The sequence below is a fragment of the Gadus macrocephalus genome, chromosome 5 (genome assembly GCF_031168955.1).
Source record: "Gadus macrocephalus chromosome 5, ASM3116895v1".
In the NCBI taxonomy this organism is placed as follows: Eukaryota; Metazoa; Chordata; class Actinopteri; order Gadiformes; family Gadidae; genus Gadus; species Gadus macrocephalus.
The window spans coordinates 1131892-1155113 of record NC_082386.1 but is presented as its reverse complement, the minus strand read 5'-3'; the positions used below and the strand labels follow the sequence as shown (position 1 = coordinate 1155113).

Here is a 23222-nt window from a genome sequence, read left to right as displayed (position 1 = left end):
CAATAGCACAGTTCACTGAAGTCTAAAATCGGCGAGTGAACTGCTCCATAGGATAAATTGCCGGCGAACCGCTCTATCGGAGCCTTCTCTCAGAGGGACGCTAAAGTGTGTTGCATAGCGACCGTCGATGCATAGCGGCAGCCAGGAGGGACTACTTTTTGGTAGTCTTTAATAAAACGGCTACTTTGACTTTCTTGGTTTCTTTTTAAATGTAGTGTGCCTATGACTTTCGTTTCGCCATAACAGTAACCGTTGTATAAAAGCAATAGATCACTTCAGTCAGTGGCATGTGCTCATTATACCACTGTGAAGGGGGTCGCCGGCCCTCCGCTGTGCGTCGGGGCCGGACAACGCCCCTTAACAGTGGTATAATGAGCACATACCACAGCCTGGCGTGATCTATTGCTTAATTATACAACGGGGGACCTAAATCCAGCGATCTGATTGGTTCCCAACTGTTGTATAATGAGCATATACATAACTGCTATGACGCCCGATCATTTTGTGAAAGTTTGCATATAACTCCGCGCCTGGAAGTAGAAACAGTTACAAAGTAAAACATGTGTTGGATGATGGAGAGGGTGTAAATGTTGTTACTCCGGGAGTGAGCAAGGCGATGGAGAGACTAACGAAAGCTTAGGCACACGGCGAGTGAACTGCTCCATAGGATAAATTGCCGGCGAATAGTGATGGTTGAATCTGAGTCAATCGGATTCAAAGAACCGAATCCTTACATTCACCCATGAGTCACGAGTCTGTGGTCTAAATTAACCCGAATCTTTCGGTTCTGGCTGCTACGGATGACATTATTAAAACGATGCACGAATGTCATCAAACTGTAGGTCTATAACAACATTAACACATCCGTTTTTCATCTGCATAGTAACTTAGATTAAGCATACGGACCCGGAGCTGCCAGCTGCGTGGTTGAATAAGAACTTCCTGTAGACAGAGCTGTACACAGATCCAGATCCATAGACTGAGCGAATTCATGGGTCGGATTTGTATCCGGTTGAGTGAAAGACTAACTCAAAAGATTCAGATGAAATGGGTCTGACTCGTATCCGGCTGGGTGAAAGACTAACTCAAAGGACTCAGTTGAAATGGGTCGGACTCGTATCTGGTTGAGTGAAAGACTAACTCAAATTACTCATATTGAATGGGTCGGACTCATATCCTGTTGAGTGAAAGACCAACTCAACAGACTCATACTAAATGGGTCGGGCTCGTACTGAATGTAAATCATTAAACTCTTTTGTTACAAAGGCATTATTTTACGAGAGATTGTATTCTAAAATGAAAGTGGCTTATTAAAAATAAAGTTGTTTGCTGACTATGTGAACTCTCAGAATATTTCTGTGTTTGACGAGCTTCGAAGAGAAAAAAAATTAATCCATACGTTTTTTTCCTAATTCAGATAGCAGTCACGTTGGCAACATCTCTGATGTTTGCAATGCATCCTTTTTAATATTCAAATATGTTCCATAATGTTCGGCCTGCGCTGAGAAAGTCCTTCTTGCGTATTTCCCCTGGATATCCTCAAAACTGCATTAGAGTGGTTTGCTGTGAGCGTGCGCATTAGCTTTAGGCACTAGGGAGTGGGCTGCTGGGCTCATTCAGCGACAAAATTTCAACTGATTCAGATTCAAAGGACTCAAAAGATTCAGATCTTTTTAGTGATTCACTCAAAGGACTATGAATCTTCTAAGTGAATCGAAATTCCCATCACTACCGGCGAACCGCTCTATCGGAGCCTTCTCTCGGAGGGACGCTAAAGTGTGTTGCATAGCGACCGTCGATGCATAGCGGCAGCCAGGAGGGACTACTTTTTTGTATTCTTTAACAAAACGGCTACTTTGACTTTCTTTGTTTCTTTTTAAATGTAGTGTGTCTATGACTTTCGTTTCGCCATAACAGTAACCGTTGTATAAAAGCAATAGATCACTTCAGTCCACAGTGGTATAATGTGCTCATTATACCACTGTGAAGGGGGTCGCCGGCCCTCCGCTGCGCGTCGGGGCCGGACAACGCCCCTTAACAGTGGTATAATGAGCACATACCACAGCCTGGCGTGATCTATTGCTTAATTATTCACGAGTTATAATCAACCCCTACACATCAATATTAATGATAACCCTGTGTAAATTGCAATAAGTGAGGGATACAATTTCGCACGTTGAGCACACAGTTGTGTGACTCGTTTATTTAGTAAGAGAGAAAAGGGAAATCAAAACGTGCTGAATGTAAACAAATCCCGCATGAGATCTGACGTCATGAGACGCTCGTAATCTTTAAAGGGAAAGCGATCCCTGAACCACCAAGACAGTAAACGAGATGCCTAACACAATTGAAAGAACAACACATAACAAAATACTGTAGGTGAATTATGTTACACTCACTACAACCCATTAAATACGGTATGATTTCTAGATGTCATGGCAACGTCCGCTCGCGACACTGGACTTGCGATCGAGGCATCGACGCGGACGTTCATTCACATAGCCAAAAACAAGAGAATAGATGGCTAGATAAAATAAACATCGAGACATACAATTCTAAAAAGAACAGATGAAGCAGCTACCCTTTTTTCCTTCGCGGTTTGCCTACAGAGCAGCGCACCTGCATTTAATATATCCGTGTATTGTCACAATTTCTCAGTATCAAAGGTGAAAGTAGAAACGGGTGGCCAAAAGCTGTCATATTGTTAGTTATCACAGACAATTTTAAGTAGAAACGGGTGGCCATAAGCTGTCAGTTGCCATAAGCATGTCAGCCACATCGTCAAGACCTCATATTTCCACCTCCGCCGCATCGCCAAAATCAGACACTGCCTCCCCCCCCCTGCTGCTGAATCCCTCATCCATGCCTTCATCTCCTCTCGCCTTGACTACTGCAACTCCCTCCTTACTGGCATCTCCTCCCATTCCCTCCATAGACTCCAAATGGTCCAAAACTCTGCTGCCCGCCTCCTCACCCACACCCGGTCCCGTGAACACATCACTCCCGTTCTCCACTCTCTCCACTGGCTCCCCATCAAGCAGCGCATCAACTTCAAAATACTCCTCCTCACCTTCAAAGCTCTTCACCACCTAGCCCCCCCCTACCTGTCTGACCTCCTCCTCCCCCACCGCCCCTCCCGAGCCACCCGTTCCTCCTCCACTCTCACCCTGACTACACCAACATCCCGATTAAAAACTTTTGGCGACAGAGCATTTTCACGCACAGCACCCCGACTCTGGAATTTCCCCCTCCAATCTGTTCGCCACTCTCCCTCACTCACAACATTCAAGTCCCGCCTCAAAACATACCTCTTCACCCAAGCCTATGATCTTCCCTATCCCTAGCCACCATTACCCAACTGCCTACACTTCTACCCCCTGGTACATCTCAATAACTCTGTTTTTTCTGCCTGTGCTGTGTATGCTTGTGTTGTCCCCCCTGTCTGTAATACCCCCCCCCCCCCCCCTTCTTTGCCTGTAAATGTAAATGTCTCCTGCTTGTACTGTCCCCCTGTCTGTAATACCCCCCCCCCCCCCCCCCCCCCTCTATGACTTTGTAATTTGCGACTTTGGGTATCTGAAAAGCGCACTATAAAATAAAGATATTATTATTATTATTAGTTGTTAGTTATCACAGACAATTTTCAACAATGAATGATCTGTACGGAGCTCCATAAGGGACATTAGGGAGAACGCTCCCGGACAGAACCTTAGTTTGGAAGTCATGCTTAGTGACACGACAAATAGCCTACTTCCAATTGAAATACAACATTTAGAAAATAGGCCTACGTGTCCCTGATCACGTTTCAATAGATTAAATGACGTGACGTGTCACGTATTTTCGTGAGACCAGGTTCGAGCGTGTGCATGGGTTGAATTGCGTGTGTCTCACGCCGAATGCATGAGACATGAGAGCCCTGTACTTACGTGACACAAACCAGCACCGCAAACGTTCTCTCCCGCTTGAGATTACGTCTTTCTTTATAGGTTCATGGGTCTGATTCGCCGATTTCCCATGCTGATATACCCGGAGATTCTCGTGCATCTTCGACAATTTGGCTATAGATTGTCTCATTACACGCTAAATAATATAATTATAGCCTAATAATATATATAGCCTATACATAGGCCTATATATAGGCAATATATATAATTAGGCAATATATATATATATATAAATAGCATTTGTGGTTTTGGCATAAACATAACTAGGGTGCACTGTACTATCTGCGCACACCCTTTCTGAAGCCTCTCTCTCGCTCTCTCTCTCTCTGTCCCTCCCTCTCTCTCTTTCTCTCTCTCTCGTACCGTTTTGTGGAGCACGTTAATTGTCTGAGAACACTCCCATTCAGAATGCATTGGTTTACATTTCGTTCTGTGTAGCACGCAAAAAGTCGGACTATCGTGCTCTGGAACACGCTTCAATAGATTAACGTTCGTGCGCAGGAGCACGCAATCGCGATACCGGGTTGGATATTTATAGATTCATGGCTCAAATATTAAGGATCATGCTTTTGACATGTAACTAACTCATTTACGCGGTCAGTGATCCACTGCCAGGCTTTGGTTCTCCGGGTTGCAGAGGCTTTAGCATTCCCTTTTCTTGTGATAATGTCGATCTCCTCATAATAGCTCTCCAGGAGAACCTAGAGTTCCATTTCATTGAAATAAGCGGCCCGTTTCGTCAATTCGATCAGGGTTTCCATGATCCATCTTTATAGGTTTGGCGTGGACGCGCACAACCCTCCCTGTGTTGATTGAACTAATGCATAACCCGTGTGGTGGAACCGACAGCTCTGGTTTAGTTGGCACAGGGTCAATCAACCTAGAGTTCAGCGTTAACTCTGTGTTTGTTAAACCTCTGTTCGTGGAATACCCCAAGGGACAGACAGGTACAGGTACAAACAGGGACAGAGAGGTACAGGTACAAACAGGGACAGGTACATATAGGTACAGGTAACGTTCAATAACAGCAGTTTATAAACTTCACAACAACCATGAATGGGCCGCTAGTATGCTATCCTCCAGATGTGCTGAGACAGCTGTTGTACATGCACATCTGCCTTCAGTAGGGATGTGTTTGCCAGCTTTATTGAGATTATTATTATTATTATCGTTTACTGAGACAAGCAACAAAAGATCAAGAACAGTCGAATCAGGAGTTAATGCTTAAGCTATTCAACATATAGAGCAAACCCCCCAAAGAAAAGGTCCAACACAACCATATGAATTAATATCGAACAACACCCAGACATTAAATACATATACTTAAAAAGATATATATATAGAGAGCTGTATAATCGTTAGCTATGACATCATGTCCGTCATGTTGTTGAGCAGAAGCACTGAATGGTAAGGATTTAAGATGAGTGACAACAGTGCGCCCCTGCGGCATCTCAGAGCAACGACACACTACAGTGCCCCCTGCGGCCGCTCAGAGAAAGTACTCAACACAGCGCCCCCTGCATCCACTCCAAGCCCCCAGGAACGGGACTCTCTAAATCAACGCCACTTCGACCTGGGCGGGACTTTACGTCCTACGTCACTCGCTATGGGTGTGCATGTGTGCGCGTAGCCGTTTGTCTCAGGGATCTGTGCACGAACTCCCTTGCACTGACTACAGGATTACGAGCGTCAGTGTCGTACGCGATGGAGGGTGGGTGACATTCCTACAGTCTGTGATGATAGGCTATATTTTTACAAATGACATGACGAAACAACACGAACTAAGCTAACATTAGACTATAGCCATTCCAGATAACGCCATACCAGCTAACCCTAACTATTTATATTAAACTCTGAACCACTTTGCAACAGGCAACTGTGTGTTGGTGTGTCTTATTGCTTCCCACGTCTGCGTCTGCATCTTTCCCACTCCTGGCTAATAGTTTCAGCTTTTGTACTGTATATCAGAAATGATCACCCTGTACCACACTGCTGACTTGTTGATGTTTTGTGAGCACTCAGGCATTTCTCTAGGTATCTTAAGTTTCCTACTGGAGTCATCAAAACTTTGAACTTTGTTATTGTAAGAAATATTGTTTTGCAAAAACACTTTGTGTCTTACCCTTACCGTTACCCTAACCATAACCCCAGTAACATTTCTTCATCATAAACTACAAGTTACGCAAAATGGCATACAAACATCCAGTCCAATATGAAAGAAAAAAGCTAGATTCATTAAGGAATCGAACCCCTTATCCCCGCGTTAATTAGTTGTTCTCTGACCACTAACCCATCAGGTCTTAGTACATGCGATTCAAGAGTTAACCACTTGACAATCTTTAAACTTCGGTTGCCTAGAAATTGTAAAGACAGTGATGTGTGTACATTGTGCGAGTATCCGTCACTCGCGTTGTGTGTGCAGTCCAAAATGAAAGAAAAAACCTTGCATCACTAGGGAATCGAACCCCCAATCATCAGTCTTTAAACGTTGGTCGTTGGTAACTGTAAACAAAGAGATCGCATTTTGTTTAACTGCTAACTAACAAACGGGTTTATGCGTTCACTGAACAAAGATTATGGAAATAAAAGACCACTTTTCCATCAGAAAAATCATCAGAACCGTTATTACCAACCCATAGACACTAAAAGCCAAAACCTTTCTCACATGCACACCCATCGCGAGTGACGGCTACGCGCACACATGCACACCCATAGCGAGTGACGTAGGACGTAAAGTCCCGCCCAGGTCGAAGTGGCGTCGATTTAGAGAGTCCCCCCAGGAACAGAGACAAACCACAGCGTGTTGTGAAACGACACAACACATCGCCCCCTGCGGCCGTTTGGCGCAACTACAACACAGCGCCCCCTGCGGCAGCTCAGAGAAACAACACTGTGCCCCCTGCAGGCACGCGGAGCAATATATATATATATATATATATATATATATCTATATATATATATATATATATATATATATATATATATATATATATATATATATATATATATATATATAGATAGATATTATTACAATAAATTAATAATAACAAAAAACAACACAAAGTGAAATAAAAACTTAGAAATCAAATTTTCCTTATTGTGCAGCCTACCTATTGCCCTACAGCTTTTCTTTTTTTTTTTTCAGCCCAACAGATGAGTAGTGGAAAAACTAGCCTGGCCAAACCAAGCTTCATCATAGATTGCACGTTGCACCTTCTGCAGGGCGAACTCAAATCGCCGGCAGAATGGGCGGGGCTACCCAGTCTAGCGAAGCACGTCACTGCCATTCTCTCTTTTGTTGCTCTGATGCATGCGCAGTTGCGCACACATTTCAAATAGCTCCGTACACGACGTGCCCGGTCTTGTCGGGCAGGGAGCCGTGGTTTTGTTTCAACCACCATGGGCTGAACCCTCCACCGCTCATTAACAGAGCCCTCTCTTTGAGAAAACATCTAAGGTTTTCCTGAATTAGAGAATAGTGTGCACAACAGCCAGAGTCATACACTAGAAGAAACAGGTCTCAGTAGGACATTGAGTGAGACATGGGTTAATAAACCCTTTCTCTCACAACAGCCCTACATTGAGTTCAAATTGTCAATATCATTGAACGAAAGTAATAATAATAGTCATTTTTTTCAGAATTATCTTTTTTTGTCTAAAATTTGTTTCACATGTTTTGTGGAGGTATTTATGGGTGTAGGCGTGTGTGTGTGTGTGTGTGTGTGTGTGTGTGTGTGTGTGTGTGTGTGTGTGTGTGTGTGTGTGTGTGTGTGTGTGTGTGTGTGTGTGTGTGTGTGTGTGTGTGTGTGCGTGCGTGCGTGTGTGTGTGTGTGTGTGGAGGGGGAAAACATTGGGTAACGTGACTCATACTGGATCTGGTTTGGCAGGATTTCTAAGATGGAAGCAGAGAGGAGAGCATAGAAAGGCTGAAAGCAATATAATAGACTGACAATAGTAGCCCGTATACTGTTCAATCGTTTTCTGTGAACTTCTGTGGATCTACTTGGATCGCCTAACTGTCTAGCTGTCTTCCCACCCAGGCACTGTTTACAGGTAAGTTCAGTTATACTGTCTGTATTCTGTATTCAACTTCAGTTGTGGCTTTTGCCAAGAATGCATTGAGCAATTCACAACAGCAACAAAAACCATGGGTTGGGATTTAACTTAACATGAATATAGATGGAGATTTATTTTTCTATGCAATGTTGTTCATTAAATTGTGAACCCCACTGGTATATATTCTTCTGATCCCTACTTTACAACTTAGTTAGGAATTCAATATAGTTAGGAGTTTGTGATGTGTTGTGAATACATAAGTGAGCATCAGGTATTCCGGTTTGTTTCTGATTGAAAACAACGGAGAAGTTAGAACAGAAAGTTCTACTTTCTCATTCTCACATTAGTGTTTCTCCGATGGGCCTTATTGCTTCACTTTAAGTAGTCAGAAGTAGACAGAAGTAGTCTAAGGCCGAATCTCGATTCTTCCCCTTGCCCCTTTTGCTTTGTCTTTGCCTTTGTCTTAACCCTAGCACTTGCAAGTGTAAGGGCCAAGGGCTGAGATCTTTCCCCTATGAAATGAGACGCCACTCTGTTTCGGGTACGTCATCATTCATCGTCGCCAGCTGGCTGCCCCGTCACCAGAGCGCCGAAACGCCAATAAAAGCCAGAGAAGAAGAGCGATATATATATATATATATATATATATATATATATATATATATATATATATATATATCTTAGATGCTGCCGCCATCGTTGAAGAGTTGAGGGTGTGTGTAGCATAGTGGTGAAACGGATCAGTGTGTCCACGGTTCGGTTCAGATAACCGTTTTGGGCCTCGGTTTCGGATACGGTTCGGATCATGTCCGTGATAGTAAAAAGGCGGACTTTGGGGGAGAAACACAAAAATGAATGAGACCCACAGGCTATTTGCAATGTGTTAATTGACTGCAATCAGACAACTTGCAAGGCTTTTTTGTGCAATAAATGTTCCCCTAAATGCATTTGAAAACATGGTGCACTGAGTGTAACATGTAAGGGATAACGGCCGACGAGGCTTAGAACTCTGGCGACGAGCGCAACGAAGTTTAAAGCCCAGTTTGTTTTGAACGCTGACAGGCTGAAGGGAGGGGCGGGAAACGTCTCATTGGCTCGGGCAGCACTGGAGAGAATGCATTCCGCTGGGTCCTAAACACCCTTTTGTATCGGACGTAGGCTACGGTAGGCAAAATACGCTACATAAGGCAATGCCTTCATGAAACCGAAATCCGCGGATCTCCAGAATGCTCCGAACTGTGGTAAACGAACCGAACGGATTCGGATACAATTCGAATCCGCTGCAGCAGGCCTAGCATCTAGCTGGCAAGCTACCATATAAGCCAATGGAGTGGTGGTATACGCGCTAATTGTATCCTAAAACTACAGTTTGAAAGCTTCAGTTAAGACCTACAATACTATGCATCGTTCGTGTAGCACATTTCAGATCAAACCGAGTCATTATAAACATATAAAAAGTTGTGTAGATAGCTGTAAAATATTCCTCGCATCAAGCAGCCATGTTTTTTTGAAAATTCCCGGTTTCGCTATGTGCTCTGGGATAGCCCTTGGAGGAGCAAGTGAGCTCTCAAATCATCTTAAAAATAAGGGGTACATAGCACTCAATCTTATCCCTTAATCTTGATCAAATTGGGTATTGAGACACCACTAGCTCTCACATGAACGCGCAACTTCAAGGGTAAGGGGGAAGATAAGGGGTAAGGGGAAGTATTGAGATTGGGCCTAAGTCTGTCTTTCCCCATATACTGATTAGGACTAACCAGGGTCAGAGGGCTTTTTTGTGCAATGGTTCCACAGCTTTAACGATAGTAAGGCCTATCTAAGGCACTGGTCTTGGTAATCCAGACAGTAATGTGTTAACAGTTCTCTGGATACAGAAGAAAGGCTCCACCCGAGATCTAAATATTTGTCTCCTTTCCAAACACTGCATCAATTATGCTAGTTCTTCCCTGATCTGGAATTAGACATGGACACGACACAAAGAAACAACATTCAGAACAGTCAATATTACAACCAATCAAATATATATATATATATATATGTATGTCATACTCACGTCAAGACAACTTGAACTTCTCTCATGACATCATAAAACATTCAAGATGGTTCATCTTTAATCACAGTACTATCTTATCTAAATCTGCTTTTGTTTGTATGTTTCGTTATGTTAGGAGGAAACCTGTTCAATACATTACATAAGAAAACAAGTTTCATGGAGAAAACTGCCATTCAGATGCACTTTTGTTTTACATATTATATTTGTGTTATAAGCATCTGTTATTGTCTTATTTATAAGTTATAAATATATATATCATACAGTGCTCTGGAGAAAGCGGTGAATTATATGACAATGGGCAGAAAGCAGGAGGCCTCTTTCGGCAAGGGTTGTCCCACAAACACACATATACACATACATAGACACAGACAGACACAAATACAGACAGAAACATGCACACACAAATACACAAACACACACCTGCTTGTACACGCATGGATACACACACATGTACACACGTATACACAAACATAAATGATCCTCTTCTCTAAAGACGCCCTGTGGGGAAGTTTGATCTGCTTTGAAGTCAATGCACCACAATTTATTTTCTATTTGAATTAATTCATCTAATGAATTAAAATGGCTGGGGAGTGGACCACGACCTTCATCTGAACCTTCCACTTGGCAGATGGCCTGTTTGGGCCGGACTAAGGATCTTCATAGATATCTCTAACAGAATACAATGTAATGCTCTCAAGGAGTACATTCATCATATACATCTAATTTTTCCCATAAAGCTAACTATACACTTGCTTTAAATATAAGCAAATATATAACAAACTTAAATGGTCAAATGTGTTCCATGAGTATCATAAAACATGTTTCTGTTAGTTCACTCTGCATATGACAAGGATGTTTTAATAGCATTTTAATATCTGAACATTAAACATCGAAACATCTTAACTATGGCGACACATTAGTGCCATAATTCACTAATGTGATAAAAGATGCATTCGGGCGCATTATATTATTCCACACGCGTAGATATTAACTGCGAGCGCGCAAATTACCTCTGCGAGCGCAAAACAGCCTCTCGCCCGTAACAGCCTCTCGCGAATAATGTTCTGCTCTCGCGCGCGAATTTAGTTTTGGCACTATGGGTGACGGTTCCAGCCTCTCCTGGAACCGTCACCTTATCGTGGTGGAGAGGTTTGCGTGTCCCTGTGAACCTGAGAGCTGTGTTGTCTGGAGCCTTGTGCTCCTGGTAGGGTCTCTCATGGCAGAGTGGTCTCAGGTGAGGGGCCAGACTAAGAATGGTTCATAAAACTCCAATGAATAACGAAAAAAGAGGAGATGTGACCCGGCCCGGAGGAAGCCTGGGGCCCCCGTCTGGAGCCAGGCCCAGACGGAGGGCTCGATGGCGAGCGCCTGGTGGCCGGGTTTGCCACGGAGCCCGGTCGGGCACAGCCCGAACAAACTACGTGGAACCCCCCCTCTCTTCATCCCATGGGCCCACCACCTGTGGGAAGACCCGTTGGGGTCGGGTGCGCAGCCACATGGGTGGCAGCGAAGGTCAGGGGTCTCGACGGACCAGACCCGGGCGGCAGAAGCTGGCTCTGGGGACGTGGAACGTCACCTCGCTGTGGGGAAAGGAACCGGAGCTTGTGAGGGAGGTGGAGCGCTATCAGTTAGATCTGGTGGGGCTTACCTCCACGCACAGTCTCAGCTCTGGTACCGTACTCCTGGATAAGGGTTGGACTCTATTCTTCTCCGGAGTTGCCAAGGGCGTGAGGCGCCGGGCAGGTGTGGGGATACTCATAAATCCCCGGCTGAGCGCCGCGGTGTTGGAGTTTACCCCGGTAGACGAGAGGGTCGCCTCCCTGCGCCTAAGGGTTGTAGGGGGGAAAACTCTGACTGTTGTTTGTGCGTATGCACCAAACAGCAGCTCAGAGTACTCAGCCTTATTGGAGACCCTGAATGGAGTCCTGTATGGGGCTCCAGTAGGGGACTCCGTAGTTCTGCTGGGAGACTTCAACGCCCACGTGGGCAACGATGGAGACACCTGGAGAGGCGTGGTGGGGAGGAACGGCCTCCCTGATCTAAACCCGAGCGGTCGTTTGTTATTGGACTTCTGTGCTAGTCATGGATTATCCATAACAAACACCATGTTCGAACATAAGGGTGCTCATAAGTGTACCTGGTACCAGAGTACCCTAGGCCGAAGATCGATGATCGATTTCGTGATCGTGTCATCTGATCTGAGGCCGCATGTTTTGGACACTCGGGTAAAGAGAGGGGCGGAACTGTCAACCGACCACCATCTGGTTGTGAGTTGGATCAGGGAATGGGGGAAATTTCCGGATAGACCTCGTAAGCCCAAACGAGTAGTGCGGGTGAACTGGGAACGTCTGGAGGAGGCCCCCGTCCTAGGTATCTTCAACTCACACCTCCGGCGGAGCTTTTCTGGCATTCCTGTGGAGGTTGGGGGCATTGAGCCGGAGTGGGCGGTGTTCAAAGCCTCCATTGCTGAAGCTGCGGTGGCTAGCTGTGGCCTCAGGGTCTTAGGCTCCTCAAGGGGCGGTAACCCTCGGACACCGTGGTGGACTACGGTGGTCAGGGAAGCCGTCCGACTGAAGAAGGAGGCCTTCCGGGATATGATATCCTGGAGGACTCCTGACTCGGTTGCAGGGTACCGACAGGCTCGAAGGGCTGCAGCGGCTGCCGTGTCGGAGGCTAAGCAGCGGGTGTGGGAGAAGTTCGGAGAGGCCATGGAGAAGGACTTTCGGTTGGCACCAAAGTGTTTCTGGAAGACTATCCGGCACCTCAGGAGGGGGAAACGGGGAACCATCCAAGCTGTGTACAGTAAGGATGGGACTCTGTTGACCTCAACTGAGGAGGTCGTCGGACGTTGGAAGGAACACTTTGAGGAACTCCTGAATCCGAATAACACGCCCTCTATGTTGGCGGCAGAGCTCGAGGTTGATGGTGTTTCGTCGTCAATTTCCCTGGTGGAGGTCACTGAGGTAGTCAAACATCTCCGCAGTGGCAAAGCCCCAGGGATTGATGAGATCCAGCCAGAAATGCTAAAGGCTCTGGGTGTTGAGGGGCTGTCATGGTTGACACGCCTATTCAACATCGCGTGGGAGTCGGGTACAGTGCCAAAGGAGTGGCAAACCGGGGTGGTGGTTCCCCTGTTCAAAAAGGGGGACCAGAGAGTGTGTGCCAATTACCGGGGTATCACACTTCTCAGCCTCCCTGGTAAAGTCTACTCCAAGGTGCTGGAAAGGAGGGTTCGGCCGATCGTCGAACCTCAGATTGAAGAGGAACAATGCGGTTTTCGCCCCGGACGTGGAACTACGGACCAGCTCTTCACTCTCGCAAGGATCCTGGAGGGGGCCTGGGAGTATGCCCATCCGGTCTACATGTGTTTTGTGGATCTGGAGAAGGCGTATGACCGGGTCCCCCGGGAGAAACTGTGGGAGGTGCTGCGGGAGTATGGGGTAAGGGGGTCTATCCTCAGGGCCATCCAATCTTTGTACTCCCAAAGCGAGAGCTGTGTTCGTGTTCTCGGCAGTCAGTTTCGTTCTCAGTGGGTGCTGGTCTCCGCCAGGGCTGCGCCTTGTCACCAATCCTGTTTGTGATATACATGGACAGGATATCGAGGCGTAGTCGTGGTGGGGAGGGGTTGCAGTTCGGTGGTCTGAGGATCTCGTCACTGCTTTTTGCAGATGATGTGGTCCTCATTGGATCATCGGCCTGTGACCTTCAGCACTCACTGGATCGGCTGGCGGCCGAGTGTGAATCGGCTGGGATGAGGATCAGCACCGCTAAATCTGAGGCCATGACTCTTAGCAGGAAACCGGTGGATTGCTTACTCCGGGTAGGAAATGAGTCCTTAGCCCAAGTGAAGGAGTTCAAGTACCTCGGGGTCTTGTTCGCGAGTGAGGGTACTATGGAGCGTGAGATTGGCCGGAGAATCGGAGCAGCGGGGGCGGTATTGCGTTCGCTTTACCGCACCGTTGTAACGAAAAGAGAGCTGAGCCGCAAGGCAAAGCTCTCGATCTACCGGTCGATCTTCGTTCCTATCCTCACCTATGGTCATGAGGGCTGGGTGATGACCGAAAGGACGAGATCGCGGGTACAAGCGGCCGAGATGAGTTTTCTCAGAAGGGTGGCTGGCGTCTCCCTTAGGGATAGGGTGAGAAGCTCAGCCATCCGTGAGGAACTCGGATTAGAGCCGCTGCTCCTTTACTTAGAAAGGAGTCAGCTGAGGTGGTTCGGGCATCTGGTAAGGATGCCCACTGGGCGCCTTCCTTGGGAGGTGTTTCAGGCACGTCCAGTGGGGAGGAGACCTCGGGGAAGACCCAGGACTAGGTGGAGAGATTATATCTCAACACTGGCCTGGGAACGCCTCGGGATCCCCCCGTCAGAGCTGGTCAATGTGGCCCGGGAAAGGGAAGTCTGGGGCCCCCTGCTTGAGCTGCTCCCCCCGCGACCCGACCCCGGATAAGCGGATGAGGATGAGGATGAGGACTATGGGGGAGGGAACCAAGGCAGGGTGGGCTTTCCTATGATTGGCCGTTTCTGAAGCGCGATATTTAATTGACAGCCCTCCTCACCCCTCCTCTCATTCAATTCTGAATTGTACTGTAAATGGCTGAAACGATAGTTACGTATTGTAACTCTAGATTCTATGAGTATAGGCGCAGCCTTTTAAGTGTCGGCCTCATTGTCCTTTAAATAGCTGAAGAAAAGCTGTTTATTGGGAGCGGAACGTCCGCCGGCGCCCGACTATATCTGCGAAATGCGGACGTCGTTGAGGCACGCCGCACGCGGACGTAATTGAGGCCCACACTGTTGGTGGGCGGGGAGTACAAATTTTTCAGTGCAACGGCTCACGCCTAGGGATAACCCAATAGCGATAGCCTTAAAAGGCTGCGCCTATACTCATAGAATCTAGAGTTACAATACATAACTGTCGTTTCAGCCATTTATTGTACAATTCAGAATTGAATGAGAGGAGGGCTGTCAATCAAATATCGCGCTTCAGAAACGGCCAATCATAGGAAAGCCCGCACTGCCTTGGTTCCCTCCCCCATAGTGCCAAAACTAAATTTGCGCGCGAGAGCAGAACATCATTCGCGAGAGGCTGTTTTGCGCGCGCAGAGGTAATTTGCGCGCTCGCAGTTAATATCTATGGCAAGCCGAGTGTGCCACAATTCGACTTCAATTAAACGCGTTCTGAAACGCCAGCACGCGTGCCCAGAACGCGTTTTGGTTTTCCAGAACGCGTTCCGGCGTTTCAGCGCGCGCGCCCAGAACGCGTTCCGGTGTTTCAGCGCGCGCGCCCAGAACACGTTCTGGCATTTCAGCGCGCGCGCCAAGAACGCGTTCCGGCATTTCTGCGCGCGCGCTCAGAACGCATATTAACAGCACGCGTGCTGTTAATATGCTAATGCGCTCCTCCCCTCAATTTTCTCAGCCAATCGATTTGAGCCGTTTTCACCTGATCATATGCTAGGGCAAACACACAGACAACATCAGTCGAGACCAGAGCTCTTCTTTCGCGAATCTTTTCTGTTGTGTCGTTCTTAAAGTCGAAAGATGTTAAGATGTTTCAAATTAGGTGGTTAATGTGGAGGTGGTGAACACTACAAGTACATACACTTTGACTATACACTATCTAAGCTACTTGACCGAACATTGTGTATGGTAAGTGCCGTGGCAACTATGATAACATAATTAAAAAACAGCACGCGTGCTGTTAATATGCTAATATGCGTTCTGAGCGCGCCCGCAGAAATGCCGGAACGCGTTCTTGGCGCGCGCGCTGAAATGCCAGAACGCGTTCTGGGCGCGCGCGCTGAAACGCCGGAACGCGTTCTGGGCGCGCGCGCTGAAACGCCGGAACGCGTTCTGGAAAACCAAAACGCGTTCTGGGCACGCGTGCTGGCGTTTCAGAACGTGTTTAATTGAAGTCGAATTGTGGCACACTCGGCTTGCCATAAATATCTACGCGTGTGGAATAATATAATACGCCCGAATGCATCTTTTATCACATTAGTGAATTATGGCACTAATGTGTCGCCATACTTAACACTCACTTTTTCAAATGACAAACAATCAATAATCCTATAATTACAAATAATCCATCATCAATGGATAGTTTGTTATAGTAGATTGTTGCTTTGGTCATGTTGTGGAGTTATTTTAATTTGAATTGGGCTCTGACAAAATGATCTATGATATATTTACTGTAGAGATATGGGTGATGTGATAAAGGGTTTTGACAATAGCATGGACCCAAATTATATGCCAACCTTGCCTGTATTTACTGATAACACGACAACATTTACAGATATCTTATCTTATCTAAACATTCACTCATTACTAGGAATACATTTGAAACACTAAAGAGAGCTTAGTTAACTTCAAATGACCTTTTATGTCAAATCTTTATGCTTTAAAAATTACAAGTAGAATAATATTAAAATCTGTGCGTGCTTTTCAAGTGTTTGAATGGAGAGTGGGAGGTGCCGATTCCATTCTGTGGATGGAGTCGTCTCCGTGGCAACATGCTGTACAGAGACCTAGCAACCGAGGGGTTGTTTGGTGTGTGTGTGTGTGTGTTTTTGTGTAGATTTGTGTGTGTTTGTGTGTACATGTATTTATGTATTGGTGCATGTGTCCCTGTGTGCATGCATGTGTGTGTGTGTGTGTGTGTGTGTGTGTGTGTGTGTGTGTGTGTGTGTGTGTGTGTGTGTGTGTGTGTGTGTGTGTGTGTGTGTGTGTGTGTGTGTGTGTGTTTGTGTGTGTGTTTGTGTATGTGTGCTTATGGTTTCAGTCTAAATTGGCATGCAGTTTTACAAAGAAAGAAAGCCCTCCATTTTGACCCCCAGCCTCAAACACTCAAACCAGATCTGAATTGATCCAGAACAGAAAAACAAAGACGCACAGAAGGCCCTCATGGCCGGTGCTCTGAGCAGGTTCCCGTGATATCTAACACTGGATTTATCTTATGGTTGTGATATACCTAGTATATCACAATACCTAGTGATATACTAGGCATTGTGATATACCTAGTATATCACAACCATAAGACATGTTTGCCTCTCCTTAACAATTTAGAAAGTCACACATGTCAATGGTAATTTTATGGAGGATTAATGTCATGTGTCAGACTGGTACACAATTAAAGTATAATGTACTTATTTTCAACATGTTGCGAAAGTTGGCAACATCTTCTTGCAGGGCTTTGAACACGGTGTCTGAATAATACTGTAGTTTATGAAAACTAGACAATGACAGTTATTTAAATGCCTACAAGGCATCATTTTGTCTATGTATACTTATTGCCTTGACGTGAATCTGTTTCCTCAATTTCAGGAATAATTTGAGTTAAATAAATGTTTGAGTTAAATCGATTAAATTTATTAACATTAACTGATACAAAGGAAATAATATAAAAAAAATATTGGCACTGAAGCACAAGTAGGCTAGCCTATCTTTTGCCATTCAGCATTCATCTTTCAAAAACGAAAAACACAGAATTATTCCGGCCTCGTCCTTGAGTGATGATTCAAATATACTTTTATTTGAACAATAATGATTTGCAAGCCAGACATCTGCCATCGATGCTGCTAGTAGCCTCCTTATGTTGCCTTGACAGTAATCCCATTGACCTCCGACAGGTGGCAGCACGTCGATCGAGCAGACTTCAGCACATACAGCTCACTATAATATTGTTAACGTAGCACTGTCTCTCTGAATTCAGCTTTTATCTGGGTAGCCAATGGTTTGAGCCACTTCCAAGTCTTCCAGGCGGTACTTTTGTAACATTCTCAGTTCTCAAGCAGATTGAAAGACTAAGTGAAGCACTATGAGCGCCAGGCTTTATTGCTCACAATCTGATCAAGTCATGCAATTATAACCAAGTTATGGAGAAGATATGTGTTATCTTTCACACGGATCCACTTCTCCTCCTGAGTCGTGAATCCTCAGACCATTTTAACACCTTCTTCATGCATCGATAAGCTTGGTGTTAGGTCTTATTTAATGTGCCTGACCTCACTGCAAACAGAATAGATAATAGGCCCCTTTGCGTCATTCCTTAACTGAAATTAATGTTGAATTTGTACTCCAAAACCAAAACAATCATGGCGTTAGAACTAGGTTTTGTTTGTGGAAGTCTGGTCTCAACCTTAAAAAGACATTCATGACCAAAAAGGTTGTTTAACACATCTCGATACCAATAAAAAGATTAAGCCCAGTATTGGTTGAGTGGTTTACTCACTCCAGCCTCAATATAAACACGTCATGTCTGTGAGTGGACAATTTATACATCAGTAGGCTATAAAGTTTATTATAACTATTACTTTAGTGTACCGATTTTTTTTTTAACTGGATGTGTGCAGTGGATTTCATTATATAACATCATCGTCTATTCATCTAGAACTCCTTCTATTTCTTTGTTTCAGGGTGTTGGTGGAGATAAGCAAGGGCTCGTCAGGCAGCAGCGATGAACTGGTCCGGCCTGGAGAGCCTGATCAGCGGGGTTAACAAGTACTCCACCGTGTTCGGCCGCTTGTGGCTGTCCATGGTCTTTGTGTTTCGGGTCATGGTCTTTGTGGTTGCAGCTCAAAGAGTTTGGGGTGACGAAAACAAAGATTTTGTCTGTAATACGAAACAGGTAAGGAAAAGGTGGAGCCTGAAATAAATGAAAACAACAAATTCTCTGTGTGCTCACTGTGTGTTATCAACCTTTAACCCAACGGCCCGTTGATAACTACTTCCCCCCCTTGTTCCCCTTCAAGCCGGGCTGTACCAACGTGTGCTATGACAGCATCTTCCCCATCTCCCACATCCGTCTGTGGGCCCTGCAACTGATCTTCGTCACCTGCCCGTCCCTCATGGTGGTGGCCCACGTGAAGCTGCGCGAGGAAAAGGACCTTAAGTACACCGTACTGCACGAGGGCTCCCACCTGTACAGCAACCCGGGCAAGAAGAGGGGGGGGCTGTGGTGGACCTACCTGCTGAGTCTGGTCTTCAAGGCAGGCTTCGACGCCTCGTTTCTCTACGTTTTGTATCGGATATACCACGGATATGACATGCCCAGGTCACCACAAACACACGCAAACTATTACATTTTATTGTCATATATCTAGATTTAGATATAGATTTTCTTAAGATTGTATATGTGCGCTAATAGAACATGCTGATATCCAGCACCTGTTTGTTAGATAGAATAGAATAGAATCAAAGATTTATTTGTCATTGGGTTAAATACAGTGTATTTACACAATGAAATGAAGGTGCATAATCGTAAGCATTTTCATGTAATTATATCAGATTGTCATTATATAATTAATGACATTATATCAGATCATTTTTTCTGTCATTATTCAGATATACCTATCTGATTATATCAGATAGACATTGTTATCTATATGTTATTTTTGTGTCTTTGTATGTATCTCATTATTTATCTGTTTCTGTGGATTTGTTTTTGGCGGTTGTTTTAATCATTTCTGCTATATCCTGGTTCATCCATCAGGTTGTCCAAGTGCTCCCTGGATCCCTGCCCCAACACCGTGGACTGCTTCATCAGCCGTCCCACAGAGAAGAAGATCTTCACCCTGTTCATGGTAGTCACCAGCGCCATCTGCATCTTGATGTGCTTGTGTGAGATGTTGTACCTCATTGGCAAACGGATTCAGAAAGCCCTCAGGGTTCAGAACTCCATTAACAGGCTCCTATTCGCCGAGCGGCACGAGATCAAAAACCTGGTCCCGCCCAGATCACAAACCCGCCGCCACTATTCCCCTCAGAGCAAAAGTTTAAGCAAGATGGACAAAGCCAAGGAGACCACGACAACCCTGTAGAGGACTCAAAAAACATTGTCCTGCACTCCATGAAAGTACAATTATAATAAAGCAGCTACAGTTGATGGACTGTAAGTCAAATATATATACTAGGATTAGACAATCCTAGTAATCCTACATCAAAGATATGATGGCCAAATGAATCATACGGATAGTTGTTATGGGGAAAGGTGATGGGACTGGTTTTTGACATGTATTCATGCTATTTTAGACAACGATGGAAGTTTAATGCACTGATGTTCAGCATCTGTCGGCCAATTGCAACCAAACACCAGCCCTGTTCTGACCTTGAAACCAACCAAAGACACCAACCCAAGACTGGAGGAGAAATCAAGCATTTCTAAATGGAGTTTCAACTTCCTGATGGACCAATGTGTATTGGGGACAATTCTCAACCTAAGGAATACAATATATCGCCATCTAGGAGCCGTTTCACACCACATCATCCATGCAAAAAATATATATTTTGCTGTGCTTGCAAAATGTCTTGCCAGAATACATAATTAGTCATGTATATAAGATAAAGTAAAAGAAAATCAACAATACCAAAGAAAATATAAATTATTATAGTCAGTATACACTTGGTTATTCGGAACGCAGGCAAACCATCCTGACTCATGCACCATAATATTTTCTTTGTTTGATTTTGGGAGAGTAGGTGGGCATACATTTTTGTTAAATATCTATTTTTCTTGGTAGTTTTGTTCAGTTTTTAATTGTCCTTTCAAATAACACAGGAGATGCATACAGTACAATTCTTTGGAACCGGATTTGAACTGTAAGGAATAACATCAGTCAACCAACCCCCAACATGCTGCTCCCATCGAAACATTTATTTTTGCCAGACTTTACCAAAAGTTATAAATGATTCTTCAATAATAACAATAATTCATGAACTTAATTATTTGTCATTTGTCCCCCTGAAATGGTAGTAATTCCTAAGATTTCAAATAACAGCAGGCAGGTTTTATGTAGCATTTGGTGGACTGGACTTCTTTAGTCCGTTGATTTATGAATAGGTCGATGTGACGCACTTCTAACGCTTTTCAAGTGGCCATAAGTTAGAAAAGCACTGAATGCAGAATACCATGTGTCGTCTATATTATTAAAAAAACCTAGTTGGTCTAGTTTTAAGAAAAGTATGAAAGCAGTGCAATATGAATCAACAATATTATTATACAAGACAATTATTGTCAGATTCTTAAAAAGCCAGATTATACTATAACATTAATGTTGTCTGTCATGAATAACATTGGTGGGTTAGGTATGCGGCCTGTAATGTAACAGAGGCTGTATGTGTTGGGCGGACACAAACACACACTGCACACAAAGTACACATTATTCAGTTATAGTCAACGCTTTCCTCTGTATCACATTTTTTCATGATGATGTAACATAATTGGTACCTCTCGATCTTTCCTGCCCACCTGTGCAATGGTTTTAACCAATCCTCTCCTGGTTGCTGAGTCCTCCTCTTCACCAACGGACTGTGTAGCATGTCTTGTAGAGGCGTAGCAGTCAGGCTGATGGATCTGACTCACGCTTATCCAATGGTATCAAATGACTCATACACGCAACCAATTAGAAGCGTTCAACAGCAGCAAAGTAGGACATGCCGTTTTTTCTTTTTTTAGGATGGACCATTTTTGTCATGGAGCACATTTGTTTCGCCTTAAGCTTCAAAAGGTCCCAACTAATTATCCTAGATTTTCTTTTTTAGCCATTCATCCCCTGTGAGCTCAAGCGCCTTTGCTAGAACGTGTCTAGCCATGTGTTTGAAAGTACCATTCAGCTATAAAGAAATTGATGGACCTTCCTAGTTTTATGTCTATATACATTAACATTCAGTAGTGTAGCATAATTTTACATTCAAAGCGCCTTGCAAATTGAGGCTGAGAATAGTCAAAGCATATAATCATATATGTTTTATATTGTATCTATAAATATATATATAAACATGTATATGTTTATTTATACATGTATATATAAACATCTTCAAATTAGAGTCCAAAAGAGAACAAAAATGGGGACAAACATTTTCATCACAGCAGGCATTCTGCTTATCTTGAAACACAAGCCTCCATAACCGTACTTTCCCCGTGCGTGTCTTGGCTTCCCAGTGCCTCTCCTTCTCTCTCTCCCTCTGTCCCCTCTCGTCTGCTCACAGCACTGTTCCCAGACCCCAGAAAGACTTGGATCAATTATGCGTTATCTTTTGTCAGCTTCTAACAGCTGCTATGTCATGCCTTATCAAAAGCACCCTATATATTAACTCACTGTCACAGGTGTCTAGGAAGCCTCCTCCTACTTGTCAGAGTCATAGTAGGCCTACTAAAGTACTTTTAATATTCATAATAAGCCTAGGAGCCAGTATCGTGTCACGGACAGGTTTTAATACTAGTCTCAGATTGAAGGGTAAGTAAGATTTAAAAACAATAATTTTAGTATTTTGTTAGAAATCTCCAAGCCATCCTTAAACTGTTTTAGGGAAATGCTCTTTGAGAATATCTGTTTTGAGTTGCCTCAAATGTGTGTAGTATGTGTGTGTGTTTGTGTGCCTGTGTGTGCGGTCATGACTCATAGCTGAGCATCAGCAGTGTTTTTCTCTACATCTATTATTTTCTGTATGTGACTGCTCTCTCACACTTGTAGACGCAGCCAGCACCCACACAGTGCAAACACACGCAAATATAAACCTCCACCCACACTCAACACACAATAATAAAACTGAAAAGAAAAGAAAATATGGAATGCGGAAGAAAGGAAGAATTAGACGTACAGCTCTCTATTAAAAAGAGTGAAGCTAAAAGCATAATTTGTATATGTTTGTATTAATAGCTACTGAACAACAGTATTACAAATATATAACCTAGCATTGTATAGCGTAGCATATAACATTTATTTTTAACATAGCTAGAAGAATACAATATAACAACATAAAATAACTTACCACATAGTATAGTTTAAAAGATAACCCTAATAAAACAAAGAAACAGTTTCTTTAAACTGAAGCAGACAAAGAATATTGAATCCCAGTTTCTTTAATAAATCAAGATTACTGACAGCAGAGGAAGGATCTCCTAAGATTCCTCCTCTGAGAGTACCTTTGTAGGTAAAATGATTATTACAAGATATTACTAGGAGAGGTGAAAGAGATATATAATTTGAAACCCAAGAGATGCAGTTTTTTGTTTGAGTGGACTGCAGTCAATGTTACCTTTTCAAACAATCAAAAAAGACTATATGATGATTGCTTCATATACGACTCTCTGATGATGTCACTAGGGATTTTACATATTAGGTGTAAAAACAAAATAGGCATACAACAATAAAATGAGTCGTATA

At 44.2% G+C, this 23222-nt stretch overlaps 1 protein-coding gene across 1 annotated transcript; it reads left to right on the top strand.

Annotated features, from left to right (window-relative positions):
- Nucleotides 1–7756: 7756 nt before the first annotated feature.
- On the top strand, nt 7757–20773 carry LOC132457131 (gap junction beta-4 protein-like). The gene is made up of 4 exons (XM_060051180.1): nt 7757–7997; nt 18474–18685; nt 18810–19111; nt 19550–20773. The coding sequence occupies exons 2-4, from the start codon at nt 18515–18517 to the stop codon at nt 19875–19877; spliced, it is 801 nt and encodes a 266-aa protein (XP_059907163.1). The 5' UTR covers nt 7757–7997; nt 18474–18514; the 3' UTR covers nt 19878–20773.
- Nucleotides 20774–23222: the final 2449 nt, after the last annotated feature.